This window comes from Podarcis filfolensis (assembly GCF_964270895.1).
Source record: "Podarcis filfolensis genome assembly, chromosome: 8".
Classification (NCBI taxonomy): Eukaryota; Metazoa; Chordata; class Lepidosauria; order Squamata; family Lacertidae; genus Podarcis; species Podarcis filfolensis.
In genome coordinates this window covers 52,432,978-52,451,437 of record NC_139611.1, presented here as the reverse complement: position 1 = coordinate 52,451,437, position 18,460 = coordinate 52,432,978, and the positions used below count along the sequence as shown (strand labels likewise).

Below are 18,460 nucleotides of genomic sequence, written 5' to 3'. Positions count from 1 at the left end.
CCTCCTCTGCGTGTGTTCAAGCTTGTCAATATAATTCCTAAACTGTGACACTCTCATACTGCAAGAGTGGATCACCTTGAGAACAAATTATATTTTATTATTTATGTCTGTTTTTATCCATGTCTGCAGCTCTTTTCCAAGTCATGCCCAAAAGAGAAGCGATTGCTCTTGGGAGCTTATAAACCACATTTTGGCTATTGGGAGGGAGGGAGGGAAGAAAAGCAGATGGGTGAAGAGAAGGAGGGAGTGCTTCTGTTTTCCTCTGTCTCTCAAATGGTTTGGCAGATGCAGGGCTGAGTGAAGGACGTGGGTGAAAGGGCAACTTTTCCAAAATATTAAGAGCCACAGGATCTTCCTGACAGGCTTCTTTCCTAAAGGCCCTCAGGACAAATTCTGGTGTTTGGCCGCCAAATGCATACCCCAAATGCATCAGTAGCCCATGAAGCATCTGATCAGCGAGTCCAGGTTCATTTCTAGGTCAGGCCAGCAAACCTTTCAAGCCGTCCTCCCCTCCCTCCTTCCTTCCACATTTTGGTTTTGAGTAGGACACAAACTCTCATAACTCCACTTACGTAAGAGTCATTAGGATGCACGGCAGCCCACTCTGTGGCCGTTGACCATTTGGCTTGCAAGGTTGGTGGCAATCAGAGCGTTACTTTGCTGTAGCTAGAACTTCGATTCATTTTTAATTGCTCTGTGGCGAGAGGCACAAAGAACCCGCCCTTTTGTGAAGGTTGCCCTTGTTTTTTGGTTGGCATGTCCTGAACATGAATGGCTGTTCTTGTTCGCTGCTGTTGTTGCCTTCGACACGTCCAAATTGTTAAGATTGGGAGCCATTGGCCAATATTTTTGTTGGCTTCACAATGCCTCCCTCTCGCTATTCTGGCTGTGCCGCTGGGGCTTGCCTTGACGTCCCTTCCCTTGAGTTTCTTCAGAGAGGAAGACTCGGGTGTGTCAAAATGATGAAATCAATCGCCACAACTCACTCTACAGTGATACCCCGATGCAGGAATAATGCTCTACGTCAGTGGTTCCCAAAGTGGGCAGTACTGAGCTTACTAAGGGAACCTTTAAGAGGCAAGGAGGCGTGGTGATAGGAGAGTGCTGGAGGTGCAAATGATTATCAGACTTTGAAAAGCTGGTATCACTGGATCAAGTTCACCAGCTTTGTTGAATTAATTAAATTGAACAGTTTTAATTGGATTTTGAATAAACATGAAATTAATTGTTACCTGTTTGAATTTTATTATGTTATTATTCTCCTTAGTGGGTCATGCAACCCACTGTTCTGAATAGTGCTTTTCATAGCATAGGGAAGGGGGCACTGGGGATGAGTTTATGGAACCAAGGGGTCAGTGTATTTTTATCCTGTGAAATGCCCTGAGATCTTTGGGTGAAGAGCAGTATATGAATATAATAAACAAAAATAAATGAAACAAGAAATTTGGGAACCACTGCTCTAGAAGATAAGACACCAACCATCCAGTGGAAGTGGCAGCGATCTCTGCTTAGATCCTAAGGGTATTTAGTGGGCCTTCTTCATAACATGTTCTACCTAGCTGCCAGTGTGAAGCTTTGTAACAATCACTTGTGCTTCCTCTTGCTGTTTTGCTGGATAAGGAAAGAAGCACCTCTGGTTGCATCATTCTGTTTTGCTGTTCAGGAGACTTGAGTGCGTCTTGCGTGAGGCTCTTGTGGGCATAGTCCTGGTGAGAATCTGAGGGGGCAGCAAGAAGCAGGTTGTTCTCCAGCCCTTTTGTCATTTGATTACTTTGCCATTCTAAGCTTGTCACTGAATTCTGGGGTACAGGCTGCACTTTTTGGAAAAGACCAGCTGGTGCCACAGTGTTCATTCTGCACTTGAAGTAGTAGTTTACTGCAGTCCACAGCTGAATGTGGAAGAGGGTGGAGTTGGCTTCACTTGCCCAGTTGGAAATGGGCCTCTTGTGTTATCGGTAGCTGTGCTCTGTGGGTATGTCAAGGTTGTTGGAAGTTTTGGAAATCAGAGTTAAGATTCTCTCTGCAAACAAATGTTTTTCATTGAGTTGAACAGGTGCCACAAATGTGCCTGCTTCTACAAAGACTAAGAAAGAGGGAGGAGTTGAGAGCATGATAGACAGGTGGAGAGGAAGGCACCAACTCAGCATAGTCAGTGCAGAGGACCAGGGAACTGCAGGAGGGCCACATGTCCCCCCCCCCAAAAAAAAATGTTTTCCCCTCTATTGGCTTCTGAGATATAGCTGAATTTTGGCCCCTGCACAGCAGTTGGATACCTTTTATTTGACTTAAAAATAACAATAAAGCTGATAACTTGCACCGAATCCTATGCCAGGTGCTTTCAAGACAACCCACCTCTGCCCTTACAATTCACCCCAGTCAGGTTTTTTTCAGATTTCTTGAGATTCCAATTTTTTTTTAAATACCACTGAGTCTTAGAAAGCTACTAACATTTTGCAAAGCAGTATGTGTCAGCCTCAAACAGCCGCTATCCATGGCTTTCAGAATCCCAGCAGCAGCAGCAGCAGCCTGTTGACATTCTCTTCCCCGTTCGCATGGCCAGGGAATGCTCATCCTGGGCTCCCCCTGTTCTTAGAAGCTGGAAGTCTTTGGGTCTTGCATTGTTTTTAGATATAGGAGGACTGGATTTTTCTGTTTTGCTCAATGCACTTTGGCAGTGGGTTTCTCAGAGGATGGGAGAGGAGAAGGTGGCTTGTTGGGTTATAAACCAGTGGAATGGAAGCCACGGTATTAAAGTCCCTCTTGCATGATCAGAGAAGGCCACAGGGCAAGGGGAGCCAGAGCACAACATGGGTGCCTCTCAGTGCTGCTAATGGGGCAGGGTTGTAGCTCAGTGGGAGGGCATCTGCTTTGCCTGCAGAAGGTCCCTGATTCAATCCCTAACGGCATCTCCAAATAGGGCTAGGAAAGGCTCCTTGCCTGAAACCCTGGAGAGGTTCTGCCAGTCAGAGCATACAGTACTGAGCTAGATGGACTGAGGGCCTGATTCAGTATCAGGCAGCTTCCTGTGTACGATGCCACATTTATCTGTATGCCTGTGGTGCCCTAATCTTTCCCCTTCTCGTTTTGAAGGGTAGGTTTCTGTTGAACATGAAGCAAAATATTTGATGACGAGAGCAGTTTGACAGTGGAGCTGATTTAGCTGAAGGGGAGTGGTGGGTTCTCCTGTGCTGGATGCCTTTAAGCAAGCAGGGGCTGGACAGCCATCTGTCTACCCGGGGTGCTCCAGATCTCTGGCTTTCCTGCATCAAGCTGTACTGGGGATTGGCGTGTGTGTGTGTGTGTGTGTGTGTGTGCGTGTGCGTGTGTGTGTGTGGACTGGGCTTCCAGGAACTCCACAAGGCTCCCTCCAGCTCTCAATGCATCTGAGCAAACTGCCTAAAACTGCAAGCCCAGGCTTTTTTTTTAAGTTAATAGATTGATTTGTTCAATAGATTCATTCAATACAGCAATAGGATTATTTACAAAATTAAGCTAATGTATGATACCACACTCCATCAATATGTTGAGGCATCTTGCGTCTGTGTGGGAGACCCTTTGGTTGGGCAAATGTCCAATTTATTTTACTCATTTATGTATTAATTCATGCATCTCCTTTTCCATTCATCGCAAGGCAATGTACTTTCCAAGAGCTTTGCAAAGTGGTGGAGGTGGCCCTGTGCACAAAGCGACTTCCTCTCCCTCTTTCCTTCCCCCAAAGCGTGCATGATGTTTGTAAGGTAGAAAGCATTCTTGGCGGTGTTGAGATTATCTCAAGGTAACAATTGACTAGTTAAGCAATCTCTAAGTAGCCATTGCTGCAATTAAATCTTAATTGGTCTGTCTGCGCTGGATAGGTCCCCTCATTGCTGACATGTGGCTAAGCATAACTACTTGGGAAACAGCTGGTCCATTCTGTGGGGAGAAGGCATATTGGCCAAAGACCATTCATTTCAGAGATGGTAATGGCTCCTTTGGCGCTATTAGCATCCCCGATAAATAAGAGGATGCTTTTGAAATACGCAGGGATCATCCGTGCTTGGTCTCAGTGCTCATTTTTAGTAATTGATTGACATTAAGCTTCACATCTGCAGCCTAATGGCTTCAGATTCTGAGAGTGGGAGGTGGGCTGCCTAGTTAGGTAGGTGGTCAAATTGAGCATGCCAGTGCTTGTGATGTGGAAGCCCCCCCCCTACATCTACACTAGGTGGCAACTCTGCTTTCAGAAGAACCAGAATGACAGGGAGTGATTTTTGCTGTTTTAAAAACCTTTGCATGGGGGGGGGGGGTGAGTAGCTTTTCCGAGGGGTTTCTTGGGCATTGGAGCAACTTGTAAAACCGAAGCCAGTCTGTTTTTCGATTTGGTAGCTTCCTGCTAGAGATAGGCAGGCTCTCCTTGGCCTGGATTGAAAATGTTCAGAATTTTTCCAGGGCAGAAAAATGGAGGAAAGGAGAATAATTTCCCAACCTCCTTCCTTTCCCCGCAGAGCCACGGCCCCTTCCCTTCCCTCATAGCAGCAGCTGATTAGTTTAAACCAGACCCTGCTGGAGAACCCTAGGAAGAGGGACACGTCCTGCTTTCAGGGTAGCCCACGTGTCCCTGAGAAAGAAGACCCAAAGCAAAGCAAAACGCTTCTCCTCTTTGTCCTTGCTGTTCCGGTGCCATCAGCAGCCTTAAATATGAAGACAGAGCTTCTGCGCCCAGTGGGCATTTGGCCAGTAGGGGAATGAATGCCCTTGGCGTGGGAGGCTGCACAGTCAGTGGTGTGCAGAAGGGAGCCACTTCAGAGTGCAGGTGCCTCTCTGGGAAGAGGGTGGCATTTGGGAACCACTGTGTTTGCCTTCCCCTGGGCTTCTTGTGGGTTTGCCTTCTTCCTGCCAAGTGGAGTCTTGTGACTGGAGGATGCATTCAGTTCATTACAGCCGGCTGTGATCTTAGCACTCCTCGCTCTTTCATCTAGTCTGTTAGTCCCACACCTGGGAAGAAGGGGTTGGACACTCTGTTTTTGAAAACCCTGCTTAGGTTATTCACTTGGGTAGCTTAGTTATCAGTTTGTTTTGCCCCCATGATGTCCAGGTCCAACTAGACAAAGGACACCCACCATTTCAGCAAGGGGATTAATAGAAGAGTATTCTCAGTAACTATACATTTAAACAAACCACACTTCCTTGAGTTTCAATGTCCTCGAGAAGTGTAGCTGTTCTAAAATTGAAAGCAAAAGCTTCCGGCCTCCTTGCAGGCACAATTGAGAAGTAGGAATACAGAAGCCTAAGACTTGCAATGTCTAGCTAATGTAGTATCAGGAAACCATGGTCTCCTGTTACATCTGAAGTAAGCCATGGTTCTCTGTAGCAGAAGATGCTAATTGGCTGCCATTAAGTCAGCAATCATTTGTGTGTAAACTATTCACCCGATTCCCTATGCATTTCTGAATGCAGTGAAGGTATCTGAAGGTGCCATCTGCCTTCAACACTCCTCCTCCCTCTGTGGAAATCCTTAATAACATTTATTCACCTTTCTCATGCTGTGTAAAAGGAAGGTGCAGCCTTATCACTGCATATTCCTCAAAATTGGATAAGCCTGTGAGCATTTGCTCTTGTTAGCCCTCCTGAAGCGTCTTCATCTATTGCGTTTCTAATGAAGAAATTGAATGGTTAGAAATAAGGAGCTTGAGCTGCCTCGGAAATTAGGCCACAGCTGTCAGCCTGAAAGCAAAACATGCATCTCTGAGGAAGATGCTGGCAGAATACGCTGCTGATTAACCCCCTTTTAAACCGAGTTGAAAAAACAAAAACAAAACTCCTGGTGCCTTGAAGCAAGCTGGGGAAAGCAGCCAGAGAGAGGCAGGGAATGGAGCATGACACCTCCTTCACAGAGTGAGGGCAGAGATCTTTCTTTTGCTGTGGGTCTTCGGAGCTCTGGTCCAGCTCAGCCTTCCCTAACCTGGTGCCCTCCTCCAGAGGCTTTGGGCTACAACTCCCATCAGCCCCAGACAGCCCTGCTGTGTAGTCTTCCCTTAGCATGGCCTTGCTGGCTGGGGCTGATGGGAATTGCAGTCTAAAACCTCTGTAGTGTTTAATAAACACTTGGGGCAAAGTGTGTTTATTACAAAGTGACTTAAGTGTCACTGTCTTTGTGTTGTTCCACTCAAAGGTCAGCGAATCTGACCCCCTTGCTGGTACAGAAAATCTGTCGCCATAGCTTCCCTAATAGGTGCCCGTCCAGCCTTTTGCCAAGAGGTCTGTAGTGAAGGAGAGGCTGCAACCACCTTCCAAGGTAGGTCTGTTCCACTGCAGAAAAAGCTTGTGCCGTCGGCTTAAGTTTACTGGAGGTCCTTTTTCTTGTTCTTTGAACCCGTTGATTCCGAAGCTGCTCCCTGAAGCAACAGAAAACAAGTTCGAACTCGTTCTTCCATGTGAATTTAATTTTCAAATAGTCAATGCCTCAAGCTCATGTTTATATTTGTTTGCACAGGGTCAGATGCCATCTACATAGTACATTAAAGGTGTTCCCTGTAGACCCCTTGGAAGCTGTTTAAGTAGTGGCGTTCTTGCGATACAGTCCTTGCCTGCTGATTCTCTGCTATATCTGTCAATCCAGAGCCTTTGGGGAATGGTGTGCAAGCCCATTTCACACACACGCACACACCCCCAGTGCTCACCGTTGGGCTCTGTGGGAGTCCTTGGCCATAAGAGCTCAGTCATGCTCCATGGTGTCTCTTGATCTCTCTGAGAGCAGAGATAAGCAGGAGTTTTGGGATGGCGTTTGCTGCAAGTGCCTCTTTGATGCTTGCTCTGTCATACTGGCAGAGGAAGGCTGCTTCAAAATATGGGTTGCGGAATTTTCCACCTTTTATTTTTTGTCATTCTGCATGGTCTGTTGGGAAGTTGGCTGTCTTAATTCTGGGCAGTCAGAAGTGTTGTGCCAGGGGGTGTCCCTTTTAGCCAGGAGAAGTTGGGGCTTCTTACCAGGCTCGGCAGAGCCTCACGTCACCAAACTCCGCCATGAGGGTGCTGCTTTGATCCTCTTGTGTTTGCACTTTCCAAAAGGGTTCCCTCGCCGCTCAGCACCAGCTGCTGCTGCTGCTGCATTGCTGCGGCCTGGACACAGATCTTCATGTGTAGCGGATGGGGGCAGTGGAGCTGGAGCGGCCATGTGGCAGCTGCTCAGTTTTTCAGCAATTCTCCTCTTGTTATAGGCTCGGCCAACATGCTTTTCTGTAGAGGCCTGGAGTCAGGAGTCAGAGTAGTTCTTTGGGGTGTGATGCTGTAACTCTGCAGAGAGCCCAGCAGGGTGGGTGAAATCTGGGCAATTGCAGGACAGAGCCTCCCTCCAGAGTGTTTCCTTCCTGTTCATATTTTCCTGTGTGGCTTATGGTAGCCTTGAACACAATGGCTTGGGAGATGCTTGCTCACTCACGCTCCCTTTCCCTCTGGCTCCACTATCTTTTCTCATCCTCCATGATTCCTTTCCTTAGTTCCCTGCTCTGGAGCTTTAATAAAGGCAGGGCTGGCAGGAGTGATAGCTCCATCCTGTGGTTTCAGCAGGGGGAAAGGCAGTGTTAGGTTCAACTTCTGCCATTGCTTTGGCCCCTCCAGAGTGAGAAGGTTTACTAGAGGAAAGCAAGAACTTGGGGTATCTCTCCTTCCTTCTGCTTTGTTGGTATCAGGGCATTCTAAAAATGCAACATGGTTGTCCATGTCGAATTGTTTCTGCTCCCATAGGCTCTGCTTGAGCAAGGGGCAGTACCACAGGCCATATTTCAACAAGCCAAAAATAATGGCTGTGATCTCTACAGGATCTTGGGAATTGCACAGCAACCAGATTTCAGGAAAAGGCTGTGTCCTGTCCATGATGGAGTCAGGACTGCAGTTTCTCCCCCCCCCCATCTTTTCACAGTTTGGCTCTTTACATGCCTGTTGCAGAAGCTCAGGCTTTACGTCCTGTGTCTGGTCATGTTAGGCTTTCCTCTCTTTCAGCCACAACACATGGATAACCTGCATAGACACACACTCCTAGCTTGTTTTTCCTTCTGTCCTCCAGTCACTCACAAACACCAGCTCCTCCAACCATCTCATTCCTGTAGCAGCCATCTTGGTTTAGGGAAGAATCTCTGCCCAGACAAGTCATTTGTGCTCTTCCATTAATGATATTCCATTGATTTACAAAGAGACTTGAAAATGTATAACACAACAGGTTTTTTTCAGAATAGGAAGGGCAGACCCTCTGCTGTTCCTTTGAACGCCTGGCTGCAATTAAAAGGGTATGAAAGCCTCCTGCTGTATGCTGTACCTGTGCAAAAAATGGCTACAATCAACACAAAATTGATAAAAGAGGGGCATTTTAAGTAAACTGCCATTTTTCAACAGGTCTGGCTGGATTTAATGGATCCTCCACGCTTGGTTAAATCTTCCGGATTTTATTAACACTTCGAACAGTGTGCCCTCTCTATGTTCTTCTCCGGCTTGTATAATTCCACAGCAGGCCAAACCTTCCTCTGCTCTTTCCTGCCTGTGGTCCTTGGAGTGTTATTGACTTTCAAGTGTGAATGGTTAATGGCCTTTGCCTTGCTCCTGCTCCTGCTCCTCATAGAGGGCTCTGTGTGCCTCGCTGCGCCTGAATGGCTGAGGGGTGCCAGGGGTGTGATTCTGCTTGGCCATCAAGCCCGTCTTTCAGCCGTGGCAATCTCTTCCCTGGAGTCTCCAGATGCTTCACAGCAAGCTTTGGAGTTTAGTAACCTGGAAGCAGCAACTTCCCCTTGCACCTCTACGTAGCAAGTTTTGCCCTGGCTGCATGGACACAAGGAGAAATGTGCAAATGCCAAACTCAGAGGTAGAACAGCTACCCGCAGATGTGGAAAACCAGATTCAGACCTTGAAACTACCCTATGAGGTTTGGGCAACCTTCCTCTTTCTGTTAGAGCATTTTCAGTCCTATCTAGCAAATGTTGCTTATGAAAGCCAAAGGTACCTCCGGGTGTGTCTGGACTCCAAGGGATATTTGTCACCCTATTCCTGCTTCCCTGGAAATCACAGATGGTGCAAAAGGGGCTCCATCTAGATCTGAGTGTGGGTTGCGGCCTTGCCGGTTACTAGGTCAGTGAGTAGAGCACACACTTTGCACGCAGAAGGTATCAGGTTCAGCCTCTGGCACCTACAACTAGGGCTTGGAAATGCTCCTGTATGAAGAGGTTACACAGTGTCTCCTCTAAATTGACCGTTCACTCTGATTTCTTTTGGTGGAGATTATACGAGTATGAGCATCCCTCTTGATCTGCTTGTGTGGAGGTTATACATCTTCCCATCAACCATTTGCCCCACAATTTTTTAGTTTAAAAAGTATTTTTTTTATTTAAAAAAATGAATTTGTTGTGTCAGATCACTTCAATCCACTTTAATTGCACAAACCCAAATTTCCAGTGTGTTATTGAATCCCTCCTTCAAAATACTGGCAGTCTGAAGAGTCGCTGTCAGTCAGTGTCAACCAGGGGAAGGGAACTTGCGGCTCTTCAGATGTTGTTGGACTCCATTTCCCATCAGCCTCAGCCAACATGGCCAGCAATGATGGTAGTAGTAGTTCAACAACATCTGGAGGGCCACAGGTCCTGATCCCCTGGGTATAGACCATGCTGAGCTCAATGGACCAGCAGCCCGACTTGGTGTTGGGCAGTTTCCTGTGTGACCTGCAGGGAAAAGTCTTGTGTGCTCTCAGCCCCTTAGAACAAGCTGTTTGAGCTGGCAAAGCACTATTGCAGCCTGCAAAGGCACATTTCAGACTGTGGGCACAGAGACTGCAGAGGTGTGAGACAAATGCCTGCGCTCGTCATCGCAACACAGTTTCCCATTTCAAAGCAAGCAAATCCATGGCAGGCTGAATGAGGGGGCTGGCCTGTAGCCAGGGAATGCAAATAATAAATAGCTGAATGGAAATCTGTGCAAATGTCTGTGTTTTGCCCGCTCCTGCTGATAGAGAGGTTGCGTAGTGTGAGAGGCAGCAGCAGAGAGGCTCTCTCTTTTAGATTACTGTACCCACCTGCCCACCCCCACCCCCCGGTGGCCTCTCTTGAAGCAGGTTGGAGCCTGAACATGGAGCCAGAATCCTTGAGACAGCACCTTGGAAAATGATCTCCTCATCAGGGCCAGAAACTGCAAGGCCTTTTTGGCTTTTTTGACCCACTTAGGCAGAGAGGGGCACCCAGCTGACTTTTGCTATGCCTAGATCAGTTGTAGTATGTAATGTGTCCTTGGGGGTATTCCTGCCATTAGGCCTGAATGATGTATTGGTACATCATCTCGAACCGGTTTGAGGTCCAGATTGTGATGGCGTTTTGACCGGGCTGTATATTGTGGGTGGGGCTGGCACCTTAACTCCCTTCTCTGGCCAAATGGGCAGGCTGCCTCCTTCCTCCCTGTGCTGGGCACTGGCAGGGGCAGGGACGGCTTCACCCCAGTGCCTTGCAGGGCCGGTGCTCCTTCCTTTTCAACATCATGATATATCACTAAATTGCAATGTACACCTGGTGATATGTCACAATGTTGAAAGCCTGATATCGCCTAGCCCTGCCTGCTGTGAACCCTTGTTGGCATGTCCTGCATGATGGTGATGATGCCGCCACTAACCTTGCACGCTTGGGGCTTGCGCAGCAGATAGTGCCACCTGCTGCGGTTTGCTAGGGTGCCTCTCTGCAGCCTTCCCATTGCCCATGTGCCATAATCCCCCTCAAGCCGCTTGTGCCAAGGATGCCGGAAGGGAGGGAGGAGGGGATAGAGGCTGGCTTTTAATGAGATGGAATTCACCCGTCAGAAATGTATGTGCTCCACATTTCCCACGTTACTGAGATGACATAAGGGAGTTTCCATGTGGAATGCTTCAGCTGTCGGTTGGGATCACAGAGGACGCCAGCTGCAGCATCGCCCCTGTTGGTTCCTGCTGCTCCTATTCTCTCTCACCACCCCTCTGCCCTCCACCTTCTGTGGAGAGCCTCTATAAACTTCCCAGAGGTGCAGCAGGGCAGAAAAGAAGTTCTTGGTTTGAAACAAGAACACAGAATAAGTCTTCTTAGTAGCCTTCCCCCCTCTCACTGCCCCAACCCCAGAAGCAGCATGGCTGTTGCTTCAAGGTAGTAACTAAAGAGCCTCAAAACGCTGAGTGTCGTCACCGTGAAGCATATGTGACAGGTGTGGGTGTGCGGCATGGAAAGAATTGCCTGTTGTGTCTCAGTATGTAGAATCTTTGCATTCAATCTTATATCGTTCGCTCGCCAGGGAGCGCAGTTTGCTGTCTCCATCAGGGCCTTTTCAACCTCTTCTCCAGAACTGACATGTCAAAAAACTACTTGGTGAGGAGGGGGTGGGGAATGGAAGAGGCCTTTCCCTCCTCCTCTTCCTCTCCCTTTTCCTCCTTTCTTTTCACCTGGATGAGGGGGCCTTGAGTTGTCGCCCTTCCGTAGTGTTGTGCTTTGAGCAGTGGCCTTGGCGAGAAGGGGCATCTGGGTGGGCCTGGCTTTGTTCTTGTTGTCTTCACCCACCTAATTGAGAACCAGAATCTGAAATGCAGCCCAGGAAGTAGCCGAAAAGGGCAGCATCGATATGGCTGCAGCAGCCGCTGGTGTGCCGTCTGTGTGACATTCCTTTCATGCAAGCTCTTTTTCAGATTTCCCCAGGCCACAAAGAAACAAAATGAAAAGAAAACCCAAGCTACCTTGCCAGGCTAATCGAAAGCAGGCCTGCTAGTAGCCAGCCGTTTCCTTTTGGACTCCTGCATGAGAGGAGTCAGGCATGAGCCAGTGAGATGTCAGGGCTTCTATTTCTGGAAAATGGCTCCTCCTTCCTCCTTTTTGGTCAAGGGAGCCAGACGTGTGTCTTTCTCTCTCTCTCTCTCTCTCTCTCTCTCTCTCTCTCTCTCTCTCTCTCTCTCCCCCCTTCCTGCTTGCTGCTGTAAAGTGTGTGTGTTTGGGGGCAGGCAGTCACTGGTGGGCTCTTCCCTCACTCTCTTCCTTGATACATCTCTTTCTTCCTGGCTGCTGCTGCTTCTTTTCCTAGAAAACTTTCCAGACTGCGTCTGCTTTTTATAGTATTGATCTTCACTCCTGATCTGCTAAACACAGAGCAGTTTTTTAAGGAACCCTGTTGATAAAAGTCACACAAGCCAGGTCAGAGTTTCCCTCCCTTTCATTCTGGGAGAGGAGGGAGCTTGCCTTCTCTTGGTCAGGTTGGAAGACCACACCCAACCAGAACGTGATGCTGTATCAGATACAAAGACTGTCCTCCAGGCTCCTAGAGCAGCAGGATTTACTATAAAGTAAATATTCCTCCACACCAACAAGATTTTCTTGAATCCAAGTCCAGCACCAGAATCCACATACTGTTTATTTTGTTCAGAGACTCCAGTCACTGGCATGATGGTTTTAAGCCATGGACATATCTACCTCCTGACCCCTTAGCCTTCTTGCAGAGACTTGGAATGTCTCCTCAGAAGTACGGGAAAGGTCTGTGAAGATCTTCCTAATGGATTGTCTTGTGATAGGAAAAATGTGTAGAATCTCCTTAAAATTACTGGGTCTGGCTGTCATTTTCAAAGTGGGCGAGTCTTGCACTTTGCAGATGGCAAGTTGGGGCTGCATTTTGGAGTGGCACATCTTGCTCACAGAATTTCTGGCTTTATTGCCACCCCTTGCCCAGTTTGGTCAATAGATGCAACATGTTAGGATTGCCCAGGTGGAGACTGTGGATGAAGTTTGTGCCCCTGTCCTCCGCTGGGCCTCTTAAAAATTAATCAGGTGGCATCTCCTGCTGAGATCAAGAATCTTCAGCATAGGTTGTTAACAATCAGCATGCCGACAAAGCAGGCAAGGCCATCAGAAAGCTGCTACCCCCTTCCTTCTGCTCTGTTGGAGATAGATCTGCTCCCTGATTTGATTGCCATTAAACATGTGCCTGGTCTCACCAGCAGGTTGACAGCACTGCTATTTTGAGCCCCCTTCCTGTTAGCGGGGAAGATGGGGCGGCTGTATTTTCCTTCAGGAGAGTGTCGGATGCCCTCAGGCAGTATTTACAGATGCCACTTCTGATTATTTGATGGCAAAGTGTTTTGTCGGTGCAGGAGCGAAGGACAGCTTGTGATGGGCCTGCAGAGGCCCTTCAGTCCTCTCTGCAGAGGAAAGGGGAGATCCTCACATCTGTCTCTGTGTGGAGTAGGGAGCAAAGAAGTGTCAGGAATTTGCACTCCTGTTCTAAAGTGGTGTTCACAAGGAGCACCTTTATTGTTCAGATTTATATGTTGCCAGACTAATCCTAATGGGGCCCTCAAGTTATGCACACAAAAAATGAAATAAAAACAAGGTTAAAGTCCACAGGTGCTCCAGTTCCAGCCAGTAGCATATCAGAAGCGCAGATCAAAAATGCAAATCAGCTTGCCATACAAAAAGCACGTTCTAGGTAGTGAATTCCACAGAATAGGGAAGCATGCTGAGTGGGCGCTTCTTGATCCAGAAGGCCTTTGTGGGTGCTCAGAGAGCAGGACTTTTGTCTGGTGAGCTGTTAACGTATGGGAGGATCTGATCCCTGAAGAAACCTGGAGTTGGAACCTTTAGGGCTTTAATAGTTAGAGCAAGTCCATCAGTGTCAGGGTGATGGGTTTCTTCCAATTGGCATCCGTTGAGAGCTGAAGTTTCCAAATATTCTACAAAGACAGCCCTGCACACAACGCATTAGAGTCCAAAGAAGAAGTTGCCAGAGGATGTATAAAACTGAGAAAAATAGGAAAGAGCACATTTGCAAAGCCACAACCAGCCACCAAGGCTGCCTAGAGACACAGCTAAATCAAAGAGCATTTATCCCAACTGTTCATCTGGACCCCAGGCAGCCCTCCTCTTTGCCCCTAACCCCCATGTTTAGTAGAGTGCCCCCCTTCCTACAGCTTCTCTTCTGGGTGGAGTTGGTTTGCCCTGTTTCGGCCCATGACAACTTCTCAGGGAAGCCAATGAAAAGGAGAAACAGAACGGTGTACCTTCTCAACACAACGTCAGCAAATTCTGGACTGATTTGCAGCAATGCTGTTTTTGACCTCACAGTCGCTAATGGAATTGCCTAGCGAACATGAGAAGAAAGGAGGCTGGCCTCTGAACTGGCCAGAGGAATAGCAGCCATGAGCGGGTGGGCACAGGATGAGGAGGGCACCACCAGCAAGGAAGGTCAGCCTGGCCTGGCTTACAACTCACCACTTAGTTCTGGCCAGTATCAGTCTGATCTTTCTCATGCTTTTCCCTCCACCCACACTCAGGTGCCCTGTGTTTTTAGTCTGTGAGCCTGAGAGCAGGGTCTGTGTTTTCAGAGACCCATCTTTATCTGAAAAATGAGCTGAGAAATATATAATAAAATGGAGTTCAGGTAAGAATTGCCTTTCCATTCCAGAACTCAAGGTCATCCCTTATAATACTGGGTAAAGTTTTTGTGCTTCATGCTTAGAGTCCAGCTCTGACTGGGGCCAGCCTATGCATCCCATCCCTTTGATGGGAGGGAGGAGACACATAATTGAGCCATGTATCTTGTTTTGGATTGTTCCACTGAACTGTGGCCTGTGCACACTTGCCACTGCGGCACAAGCAGAATGCTGCAGCTTCGGGTGACTTAAACATCTGAGCAAATACTGTATCTTCGTTTCCTAGGGAATAGTTTCCCCAATCTCAAGAGCATGCCCTAATCATGTTTGTGGGGTGTTGGTCTCGATAGGACTCGGAGCCCCATTAACACCATTTCTCTCCCAAGTCTCTCTGAGAGAGATTAAAGGGAGCTGCATATGCAAACCTTGGTGCTTGTGCTCTACAATCTCTTGCTGAATCACCCTCTTTCAGACTTGAAGCTGTTCCTGCAGTAAGAGCCCATTGGGTGCTGATTCTGAGAATCCCGCCCCTGCCTCCCAAGGAAGCAGCTGACAACAAGACTCTTGCAAGCTGCTGCTAGTGGAGTGGAACCCTCTGATGGCGTTGGGGGCCTGGGAGGGGGCGAAGCCTTGCTTAGCGATGAGCTTGGAGAGGCAAAGCCCCCTTGAGTTGGCTCCCTTCCCAACTCTCTGGAGCTGTATCCCAAAGTTGGAGGCCTACTTTTTCAAAGCATGTCTCTGCAATTTAAATGGTCTTTGACAAGAAAATCTTAATGAGTGTCAATGCACTAGGGGAGCGGGGTGGGGGTGATTTCTCCAGAGTTTCTGTTTGGGACTGATTGAATGACTATTCTTGGACTTGAGCAGAGGCCTTGAAATGAATTATTATTCTGTGCTGGAAATAGATCAAAACCAGAGCTTTAGAGCCTTTAGAAGGGCTGAAAGAGAAAATTGATCAAGTCTCCCTCGCCTGGGGTAACTCGGGTTGCCGTTTCCCATGTCCTTTGAATGCACAGAGCTGTGAAGCCAAGCTTGTTAAAGGAGGCAGCAGCGGTAGCGGCATTAGCACTGGGCTTTGTGTCAGGCGTCCTCAGGCAAACCCTACAGTGCCACCACCGCAGGCTTGGCAGGGAGAAAGAGGGAGCCCATAGAATCAAAACAAACACGGAGGGAAATCTGGCGCTCGGTTTCCAGTGCAGAAGACCTTGGGGGTTCCTGGAGAGGTTAAGCAGAGCATTCCTGCTGTGACTTGCTGAGTCCCTGTGAAAAAGCTCCAGAAAAGGTCAGCAAGGCTGGGGCTGGGTGGGCTCTGAGCAGATATATTGGTAAATCAGAACCACCAGATTTGCAGCACATCCTTGGGAATTGGAGACAGGGTGCAACACAGGTGAACCTCTGCTGGCTTTCTGCTTTGAAAGCGGGGCATTTCCCTCCCTGCACAAATAACTTTGCAATCACCTAGCACACCTTCCAGATATATCATTACTGCCACCACAGGGAGCCTTTACTGGAATCGTGGGGAATAAATATTTATTCAAATTTTAAAAAAAAACTGATAGAAGGGAAACGAAGGATGAAGATAATGCCACATGCAAGGTTTGTTTGTTTGTTTGTTTGCATTTTCCTACCTTACACTTGCTTTGAACTCAAGGTCATTTGTGAAAGAACAAGGGTTTGACCTCAGCCCTCCACTCTGTCTGGAAAGCTTGAAATTGCTTGTGTTAATCCAGAACAGATTGGTCTGGGGTGAGGGTGGGGGCGCTGCCTGATGTGTCCCAGAGAGCGAGTTGGAAGGAAGAGAAACTAGGTGAGGCAGCTGTTGCTGCTGCTGCTATGTGTGTGTGAATGGGGCCTGTAATAAAAAAGCTGCAATATGGAGCACTGCTCTCTTAGGATACTCATTTTTCTCTGTCTTCCATTCTGGTTTCCCCTTTCCAACAGGCAACCTAGTATTCCATGGCCTCTGAGTGAGCTTACATCATTGGGCTGTTGGGGGTCATTCTTTCTCTTCTCCCCTAAGTGTTTTTTCCTTCATAATATGTGTTATACCTTTGCAAGACCTAGGGGTATTCCCCAGAGCATTTTAATTTCTCCTTTGTTCCTCAGTGACCCTGTTTGCTAAAACCCCATTGGCACTCACCAGCTGAGTTCGCTGTTAGAAGGAGCGATGGGGCTTCTTCCCTAAGGGGCAAGTTCAGTCTTGGCCTACTGGGTGACAATGCTGATAGGAAGGAGAACACCTTTGTAAAGGCTTGCTGCAGAGGATGGGGCCAGGCACTTGTTGCATCCTAGATTCTCACCCAAGATGATTGTCTTTGATATTTGGGGATTGTGGTGGTGGTATCCCACCCGCCCACCCACCCACCCTCCAAATTCACAGCAACCCTCTTTGTTGGTCAACTCCTAATCTCCATTTTTTGGTCCCATGCAGGCAACTCTGTCTTCTCCTGAATGCTGAGAACATCTTTCACTCAATGGCTGACATCCTGCTGCGGGAGGAAGACCTCAAGTTTGCCTCGACAATGGTCCACACCCTCAACACCATCCTCCTGACTTCTTCTGAGCTCTTCCAGCTGAGGAACCAACTTAAGGATCTGAAGACGGCGGTATGTTGCACCTGAGAAGATGTGTCTGTGACTTTGCTGGGCTGTGCAGCCTCTTTCTCCACCCACCCTTGAAGTGACTTGGGCACTGCATGCTGGAGCTCAGGCGGGCATCAACACACCCACCCACCCACCCTGTTTTTTAAAGCTGTCCAGGTTGGTTGTCGCCACTGCCTCTCACAGGAGTGAAATCAGAACATGAGAAGAACATCCACTTTTCCCCTTCCTTGCCTTCCTGGCATCAGCTGGCCATATGCAATTTTCAGCTGTTTTCTGCTACCAGCAGGACAGAAAACATAAATTTAACAAAGCCCCCCGGGGCGGGGGCAGGCTGTGAATGCCGGATCATGTGCCACTCTACCATAAGTGGCACACATGGTGGTCCTGCTGTGCTTGGCAGTGCTGAACCCCTGCCACCAGGACATCTGGCTCTGCATTGTTGCAGGAGGTGACCCCTTTTCCCACCCTGCTACCTAGTTTTGGGGCCTCTGTTTTGCTGGAGTTGCCTTTGGTTCCCAAGAGCGGACTTGGGAGTGGTGTGTGGAGGTGCCAGTCAACTCCTCTTACTTTTTTGTCTCCCCAGGAGAGCCGCAACCTGTTCTGCTGCCTGTACCGTTCCTGGTGCCACAACCCTGTGACCACCGTCTCCCTCTGCTTCCTCACTCAGAACTACAAGCATGCCTATGACCTCATCCAGAAGTTGTATCCTTCTAGCATGGGGAGGGAGGGAAGGTACATGAGACGGCGGCTGTCTGCACTGTGGCGTCTAAGCAGGCCTCGGAAGCTGCTGCCTCTTGGCCCATAAAATACGGCAGTGAACTCGGGCTGCCAATTAGAAGTGGTCAGCCCCAAGGTCCTTTACATTGCGGAAGGGATCTTCATTTTCTGAGATTCACCATTGCACATCATGATAGCAGCAGAGACCAGAACAGCTCCTATGGCTGGAAAAGTGTCTCAGATAAAAGAGCTCAAAAGTCGTAAGGATGTTGGGAGATGATGGATGATGTACAGGACTGGATGTGCTCCCTGCCTCTCTCCCTCACCAGACGGATCTCACATAATTCAGTGCAATGTTTCTCAAACTGGGGTCCTCAGCTGTTGTTGGACTGCAACTCCCATCATCCCTGACCACTGGTCCTGCTAGCTGGGGGTGATGGGAGTTGTAGTCCAACAACAGCTGGGGACCCAAGTCTGAGAAACACTGCGGGTTTGGTCATCTTAAAATTGGCATAGTGCAGAAACAGAGGAAAGCAGAGGGCGAATGGGGGCAGAAGAGACAGCAGAGCATCGTTTCAATTACACATCCTTTGGCTTAGCTGCAGTAGGATATTATTTTGGAGATTTATATCCTGCCTTGGATTGATCCTCAAAGCAGCTTACAATAGATTGCAGTAACACAGAGAGAAACCTAAAGCTCCCAGCCATGCAGAGCATTGACCACTGAGCACGTGGCACAACTTGCTGGTTAGGACTTCCAGGA

At 48.3% G+C, this 18,460-nt stretch overlaps 1 protein-coding gene across 1 annotated transcript in view; it reads left to right on the top strand.

Moving 5' to 3' along the window:
* Positions 1-18,460, top strand: part of VAC14 (VAC14 component of PIKFYVE complex) — a 70,929-nt gene that overhangs the window by 39,000 nt on the left and 13,469 nt on the right. The window contains exons 15-16 of the mRNA XM_083624877.1: positions 16,809-16,983; positions 17,564-17,682. Of these exons, the coding sequence (XP_083481003.1) occupies positions 16,809-16,983; positions 17,564-17,682 (294 nt within the window). The remainder of the gene's footprint in view (positions 1-16,808; positions 16,984-17,563; positions 17,683-18,460) is intronic.